Source organism: Xenopus laevis, chromosome 8S, assembly GCF_017654675.1.
Source record: "Xenopus laevis strain J_2021 chromosome 8S, Xenopus_laevis_v10.1, whole genome shotgun sequence".
Taxonomy (NCBI): Eukaryota; Metazoa; Chordata; class Amphibia; order Anura; family Pipidae; genus Xenopus; species Xenopus laevis.
Window position 1 is genome coordinate 28319740 of NC_054386.1, and position 8389 is coordinate 28328128.

The 8389-nt window shown below is 42.6% G+C and overlaps 1 protein-coding gene across 2 annotated transcripts; it reads left to right on the plus strand.

The window, feature by feature from the left end:
• Nucleotides 1-1035: 1035 nt before the first annotated feature.
• Nucleotides 1036-7939, plus strand: LOC108700640. Of its 2 annotated transcripts, XM_041574881.1 has the most exons (3): nt 1036-1081; nt 1214-1269; nt 6556-7939. In XM_041574881.1, the coding sequence occupies exon 3, from the start codon at nt 6586-6588 to the stop codon at nt 7882-7884; it is 1299 nt and encodes a 432-aa protein (XP_041430815.1). In that variant the 5' UTR covers nt 1036-1081; nt 1214-1269; nt 6556-6585; the 3' UTR covers nt 7885-7939. The 2 variants fall into 2 exon arrangements, with proteins under 2 accessions (XP_041430815.1, XP_018089314.1); XM_018233825.2 differs by lacking the exon at nt 1036-1081 and having other exon boundaries at nt 1111-1269.
• Nucleotides 7940-8389: the final 450 nt, after the last annotated feature.

The window sequence follows — 8389 nt, forward strand, 5'->3', positions numbered from 1 at the left end:
CTTCATCAAGTTTCCCAGGCCATATGTGCCCCATCTTTAAGTTCCCTGAACTATGCTGAACTTGCATATGGTGTTTTGGCAAGAGACCTTTCATATCAAAGGGAGACAGTGTACCTCATTATTACTGCCTACAAATATCACCTTTGGCAGGGTCGTTGCAAATACACTTTTGGGATGGATATGAGAGCAGAGAGGATAGTGTCCTTTATACTCAGAGAGTTATGTTTTATAAGACAGATGGAAAGATCAAAATCCTCATCCAATATTTCTTCATGGAGGGATTTCATATTCTAATGTTTAGTTTGAGCCTGATGTTTTGTTCAATGTTTATTATTTTACTATGTACACCTTGGAGGAAAATTACTGCCTGCTTTGTTTTGTCCTTGGGGGTCCTTTGTTTTGGGTGGGGGATGGGGTTAGGGTGGAGGGAGTGTGTTATGAGGACATTTCAAGCAGACTCTGGACTTGAATATGAATGTCCTTTATTATAGGGAGGGGAGGATGTCAGTATGGACAGAGTTTGGACAATGGATTCTGACTATCCTCTGGAGGGTGGATTGGGTGGTTTGGTGTCGCATATTACATGAACTGCCTCAAATGGACTCTCATTAATTAGTGTTTGCCTCATGCTTGTAATTTGAAGGTGTGCATTATTTTGTAAAAGGGTTTTTATAATCTATGTAAATAAAAAAATTCCTATCTGATCCCCATTGGAAGCAGCAGTCCTGTCCTGCTTTATGGCAGCTGAGATTCTAGCTATCTGTATAACATAGGTTTCTGTCCCAGTGGCTGCACAGATCTGATCCTCATTGGAAGCAGTAGTCCTGTGCTGTTTTATTAGCCTGCTTTGTCATTAGCCTACAAGCTTTATTGATCCATTATGCTCAGCTTCTAGTTGTTTGTTTCCTGCCAGGGGCCCTAATACATTGTTGTTTTTGTACTGATCAATGATTTCACAAGGAGATGAAGATTTCAATTTATCTGAATAAAAGTGTCACATTATCCTCCCCATCAGATAAAGCCACTGCGCAGACTAAGCACTGCCCCCTGTCTGCACTGGAGCGGAGACACTGTGAACATGGTACTATGGGGCAAGGGCTGCTTTCTAGATGGGAGGGGTATGGCTGAATAATACAAAATATTTCATGATGAAAGTCACTAATGACAAGCTTTGGATGCCAATTACCTAATTAGGCTCATTTCCTTGTATTAGGCTCTTCAGTCTGTCTCTGCTCAATGAAGAGATCACTCAGGAGTGCCAGCCGTTAGGTAAGCTGCTCCTTTCCTTTAACTTACCTGATGTCTCAAGGGACCCAAATGTGACCCAAACATAGTTGTATGTTATTTTATGCTCACTCTTTTGCTTGATAGCAATACGTTTTAGGGGTTCAGCGAGACCCAAACCTAAGCTGCACTGGAACCCATATTTGTTCTCCAACCCAAGGGTTAGAAACACTCAAATGGAGAAAACTTGTTCTCAGCTCCATTTTAACCCACGGAGACGAAGTGAAGAATCTAAAGGAAAATTCCTTGTTTATTTTTACCTTATTGCTCAGAAGCAGAACAGAGCCGGTTGCACATCAGATCTCCCTCCAGTTGCTCCCCAGAGAGAATAACATAATTCCCATGCTGCAACATTGCTTATTTCCCAAAAATCCTGCTGAGTTTGGCAGTGTAACCCCCGGAGACTCACAGAACTGCATGAGGGGGGGGGGTCATTAACCGTCCCAACAAGTTCAGTTTATTTAAACCAGCAGCCATTGGTCACGAGGTTCTACTTGTACCTAAAATAGAAGGATGGCATGTCGGATCATTGTCAGGTTCTCAGGGAGGGGGTTGGCTGCCAGCTGGAAATAAATATATATATCTTTCTCGTTTATTCACTTCTAATTAGTGCTGCCCAGTATCTCCGACTTCATAGATTCATATTGTTATAAACTGCCAGCATGTTGTTTCCTCTACTTAACTAAGTTTCTTGATCTCTTGATATTTCTCCTAATTACAATTCTAATTAATAATATTAAGCTCTCGGATATCCTATAGTCATGTACACATTCACAGGTAGGATCTGTGCAACCACTGAGACAGAATGCTCTGTTATACAGATAGCTAGAATTAAGGTTGCCATCTGGCTGGTATTTTACTGGCCTGGCTGGTAAAAATAATGGTTGATCACAATGTTATCAACCCTAGCTTGAATCTCAGCTGCCATAAAGCAGGACAGGACTGCTGCTTCCAATGGGGATCAGACAGGATCTGTACAGCCACTGGGACAGAATGTTTTGTTTTACAGATAGCAAAAATTCTCAGCTGCCATAAAGCAAGGCAAGACTGCTGCTTACAAATGGTATAAGATTAATTGATGTGCCCCCAATATCAGACCTCAATAGAATGAGCTGCACAGCAAGGTTGGTCACTTCTGTGTGTGTCTATGTCAGTTCCTTACCTGTTGCTTGATCAGATCACTTGGAAAATCAGGGGCAGTTCTAATAAATGTGGGTGGACTGTACTGAAACTTAGATTAAATGCATGTAGTGTATATCATTACCATATTACAGTTATATCAATAATTACCATGTGCCAAAATGGGGGCTTTAGACCCGGGGCCACTAGCACTATGGCTTTGGCTTGGGGGGGGGGATAAGGCATTGCTAAAAACCTAGAATTTAGAAAAATATAAAGTAATAGAAAATAAGATACTGTAACAAGCACAGGAATGAAATGTGTGTTTTATATCTGTAAATATTAGCAGAACAATTCTACTTTACTCACAGTGCCACCCCTTCCCACTGTTTCCATTAAAATCACCATCTGCCGAGAACAAAGACAAATAACATACAACCCATTAGGGGACAGCGTTGGCGGCACGATTGGTGTTACAACATGGCCCCTCAAGGGAAGTCATTTTCTGGCAGTTAGAATATTGCACCTTGCCAGGTGTGCCACCCCTAGCTTCTGCACCAAAGGGAGCACAGAAACTGGCATGTCCCTGGGGTGTCACTCAAAAGGGCAAGTTAGGGGGCGCAAGTGGGTGCAAGGTGTGACAGACTTTAATTACAGAGTTGCCTTTTGCAACCCAAAAATTGGCTTATAATCAGATGCGCTCCTTGCAATAAACAGCCGTTATTAAAGGAGATAATGGGGATTTACCCTAAATATCAGCCCATCTTTGGGTCCCCACCTTAGAGTCAGTGAAATAATAAAGATGGTAAGGTGCTCCAAAGGGTAGGTGGTAATAAGCCAGTTGACCTTCGAAATACATTATCATCTTCATTAGTGTGATTGCAAGCCTATCAATATAAAATATCAGTGAGAAATCTAAGTATGCTTAGGATAAGATGTGGGATGGACAGACTGACAGATGCGTCACTGTACTGCCTGATGGTGGGACAGGTGGCTGAAATGCCAAAGGAGATGCCCATTGAGGGGTGTTGCTGGGATATCCCTTTTTAGATGCCACCACTGCTATTCTTCTCACCAGACAGGACCTCTCCAATAGGTTCATGACCTTGTTTTGGAGGGAGGGAACATGTAACAGAAGGAAAGGCTGCAGTAGAACTTGTGGATTTGTACCCTTTTGGTGTCAAAGGCGCAGCACCTCTGATATTTAGTTGGTAAATAACTATTCACATTTAGCAGCTGCCTCTTTGGTAGATGCCAGATGTACCCTAAGCTGTTGGCATTAAACATCTGATGAAACTCCAAACACTAAGGGGCCGATTCACTAACTTCGAGTGAAGGATTCGAAGGTAAAAAACTTCGATTTTTTTTGGGCTACTTTGACCATCGAATGGGCTACTTCGACCTACGACTACGACTTCGAATCGAAGGATTCGAAGTAAAAATCGTTCGACTATTCGACCATTCGATAGTCGAAGTACTGTCTTAAAAAAACTTCGACCCCCTAGTTCGCCTTCTAAAAGCTACCGAAGTCAATGTTAGCCCATGGGGAAGGTCCCCATAGGCTTGGTTAACTTTTTTTGATCTAAGGATATTCCTTCGATCGTTGGATTAAAATCCTTCGAATCGTTCGATTCGAAGGATTTTATCGTTCGATCGAAGGAAATATTCTGATGAATACACATAATGTTGGCATATTCCTTCTACACGATCTGAGCTAGAGGCCTTCAGACTTTTTTTTTTAGTTCAAATCTTACTTTGCAACCAAACTATAGTTTCAATGCCTTCAGCCTTTCCATCCTCTTCTACAGCTTTGAGCCTTTTAGAGGCCTAGAGGTTTGCAGAATGTTTTTGCTCCCCAGGCTAAAATCTTTGGAACATTTTCGAGTTATATTTCAGGACTTGGAGAAGGTGTTCAGACAAAGGTTATAATGGAATCAGCCATTGACTCGCAACCTAAAGAACAGTCGGATATATATCGAAAAAAAGACCAGCAACACTGGGGGTTTCATACAAAACACAACGTATTATTATGTTATGCACATAACATAATAATACGTTGTGTTTTGTATGAAAACCCCAGTATTGCTGGTCTTTTTTCTGATATAACTATTTTTTACATTGCACCTGGGTAATTATTGAAGATGGGAGTGCTGTCCAATCTAACAATATATATATATATATATATATATATATATATATATATATATATATATATATATACGTGCTGCATGGCTAATAAGAGAAAAACATTGAAACCTTCAATGTGGTTGAGTAGAAACCCAGGCAAACCGATATGAATCGCTATTTTGCTTATTTGCTGAGCATGAGAGGCATTGATTATGTGTCAGAATTTAAAGGGCTACTGTGGTGACCCTACAAAGGTTTGCTTAACATGGGTTTATCTCAAAATACACCAAGGTGTAATTAAGCTTAGCACTATGAACACAATAACATAGCCGTGAAGGAAGAAAAATGTAAATAATAATAGTAATACCCAAAAGATACATTACCAGATTTATTCGTCCCCCCGTCGTGCCCCAACCAAAGCAAAGGTTTGTTACAGTTCACCTGCCACTGGCACCTTCTGACCTAACACATTATGTGTGTATTTAGTTTTGGAATTTGCAAGAGAACAAACATCACTTTCTTTTGTTGTTATCTGGAAAAAAGTTCTTTGCAACGTTCTGTGTGTGCAGGCTCCTGCAATTACTCTGGAAAACTTGCTACACTCCTGCCTGGCACAAAACATGGGGATTACAGGCAGGGTCGGACCATGCAAACTGAAGGGCCCTCTTTCTGGCGCTCAACAACTTTGACCCCCCCGTGCGTGTACTTCCCTTCTCCCTAATTTGCCACCAGGTCGGACCAGGTAGAGAAGTGAGCCTGGGTTGGCAGGGCCCTTGAAGACCATGGCCCACTGGGCTTTTTTTCCCAGTTTTACGCCGGCCAAGTCCAACTACTTTTTTTTACTGACAGCCACATAAACAATGCAGATGGGCAGTAATGGCCCTCCCAGGCTAGACAATAGGATCTATAACACAGCCTGTGCTGTAGGCCCTTGGCAGGAGTTGCTGGTGGCGTTTGCTGTGGCCCCTGGCAGGAATGGCAGTTTGCTTTGTGAAGTTCAACAGCAACTGGTGGGCTTGACTTCTGGCTTTAGCTATGGCCCTTGCCTGCATGGTTGCTGGGTTTACTCCAGTGTAGGCTTAAATAACTACAATACACTCTTCTCAACGTTACTAACTCCTGCGGGCATCCTAGCTTGTTTGGTTGCTTTCACACAAATGTTTGCTTTGGAACATGTCAATATCGTCACAAAGCTAAAGAGATGCTTCTAGGGGCGCAATGTTTTCCACGGGAAAGATAAATTGTACCCTGGTCCAATCCGCAGCATGCAAAGAGACCAACTTCCATCACCCACCATTAGTTAAGGCATGAGCATTCTAGAAGCTGAAGCACCATCACAGAAATAGTCTCCTGCTGTCTCAAGGTGGCCATACACGGGGTGATAAAAGCTGTAGACAGACTGAGTCGGCAGCTTATTGGCCCATGTATGGGGCCAAAAGTCAGCCAGATCTCGAACGGATGGGACTAAAAATCCTGTCGGATCGCGGCTGCATCTGTTCGTTGATGCGGTCCCGCGATCCGACCGCCCGTTACCATTTGTTAGGATCCGATCGTTGGCCGTATAATAAACATATCCCCATATTAAAACAGGTCACAGGTCAGTACACCCGAAAGGAGGGAACAGTAGATATGTGCAAGGATACCCAGCGACTGGTTCCCCTTCGAAGAATCAGTCCTTAAACTAATAGACTATAGCCCCTATCTACAGTGTTAATAAGGCAGGGTTTGGGCAAATCCTGATATGACAAATGCAGGTCAATTAGATGGTCCATTGTAATTATAAACTTGTGGGTGCTGCCCAAGTACGTCTCATGAGGAGTTACTCCTTTGACTGCATTTTAAGTGGGATAACTGAAAAATTGAGGCTGCAAACGGCTGTGCCACTGGGTGCAGCTTAGTCAAGATGGAAAGTACAAATGAGTCTGGAGAAAGCAATGTAACAAAAAACGAATTTGGGCTTGTTAATATTACTGGAGTAGGTTCTACCCATGGTGCATTCTCTAACAAATCTGCTTTTATTTGCAGGTAAGGACTGATATGCCCAGCTGAGACAGTATGTTGTATGGAAAAAGACTTGGCTTCTTTGGATGTACTGTTGGCATAGCATGCCTTATTTTCTCCTTCAACTTTTATTGGCCAAAGAAATTTAGGTCAAAAATTTCCTGGAGAAGGATTGAGTCTTGCAGCGGCGAGTTGCCGTGGGATACAATCACGCCACTGAAGGGCACCAAAGCCTATATCATTGCCCCATACTATGACAACCGAGAGAAGACAATTATACGCATCTTGGGAATTGTTCACCACAGAGACGTGAAGGAACTTTACTGCTATTTCTGTTGTACTTCCGATAATATTCTGTACACAGTCAGGGCAGAAATAAATATCCATTCGGACCGGTTTGGCTTCCCTTATGGTTTAGCTGATATCATCTGTTCTGAACCTCCAGACTGCACGCCGACACATGTCTCAGTTCACCAGTCTCCTTCTGAAGAACCCGACAGTCTTACCACTTTCAAGATTCGAAATAGAGTGCGGGGCAGACTTACAGCCAACTTCACCGTCTGCTTCTCCGCCATGTTTGGGAATTACAGCAATGTCCTGCAGTTCATCCAGACCATTGAAATGTATAAGATACTGGGCGCCCAAAAAGTCACAGTCTACCTCAACAACTGTAGCCGACAGATGGAGGAGGTCCTTCAGTACTACAGTAAGGAAGGGACGGTGGAGGTGATCCCCTGGCAGATACAGAGATATTTAAAGGTATCTCATAATTGGCAATATCCCAAAGATGACACTGAGATTGGTTATTATGGGCAGATATCGGCATTAAATGACTGTATCTACAGAAACATGTACTCCAGCAAGTTTGTTGTACTGAATGACCAGGATGAAATCATTCTGCCCTTTAAGCACTGGACATGGGGCAGCATGATGGAAACTCTTCAACAAGAAAAACCCAACGATGGAATTTTCCTGTTTGAAAACCACATTTTCCCCCAAACTGTACTTTCCAATGGACATTTTCCCAACATATCCTCATGGAACTGGGTCCCGGGGTTTAACATACTGCAGGTTATACACCGAGAACCAGACAGATTTCTTTATTACAATGCCCGAAAAATGATAGTGGATCCGAGGGCAGTGATCCAAACGTCTGTTCACTCTACCCTGAAACAGTACAAATATTCTAATTACGTCCCTCTAGAAACTGCCCTGGTCTATCACTGTAGAGGCCCCCTGCAGCCAAGCTTACCCAGAGCGTCTTTGATTGAAGATAAAACTATATGGAAGTATAATGATTCCTTAATTAGGAATGTTAACAAGATGCTAAAAAAGTTTAAATTGGCCAGGTGATGTACATATTATTTTGTCGGGTTAATTATAATAATTAAAAGCTGGTTACAACACATTTCATGCGTAATATATGTAACTACAGTATGTGCTTTCAGGCGACTCCCAAGTACTACGCGGTACTTGCGATGGGTATTAGGAGAGATGTCTCTAGGAAGATCTAAGGTGGGCAAATGCTTTAGGCAGTTGAAGGGAGGTAGAGGGCAAGAATGCTAAAAGAATAGAACATATTCTACAGCTGAAAGCACAAGCAGTAGTAGCAACGAGGGTGGAAACCCTCAAAACAAATGAATGTAAAACAAGTTGAGTGTGTTCTGCTGGGGCGGGCAAAAGAGGCGCATGCGTCAGACCCTAGGTACCTGCCTCTAAAGCTGGCCACAGACGCAAAGATCCGAACGTATAAATCAACGTACGATCAGACTTCCCCATCTCCCGACCTGCCACTAACCATTCAGATCAAATAAAGTACAAAAGAACAGATGAGCCGATGTTCTGCCCTTGACAGCAA

What these genes read in the sequence shown, in the direction of transcription:
- LOC108700640 (XM_041574881.1), top strand. Translation starts at nt 6,586, where the DNA reads ATGTTGTATGGAAAAAGACTTGGCTTCTTTGGATGTACTGTTGGCATA.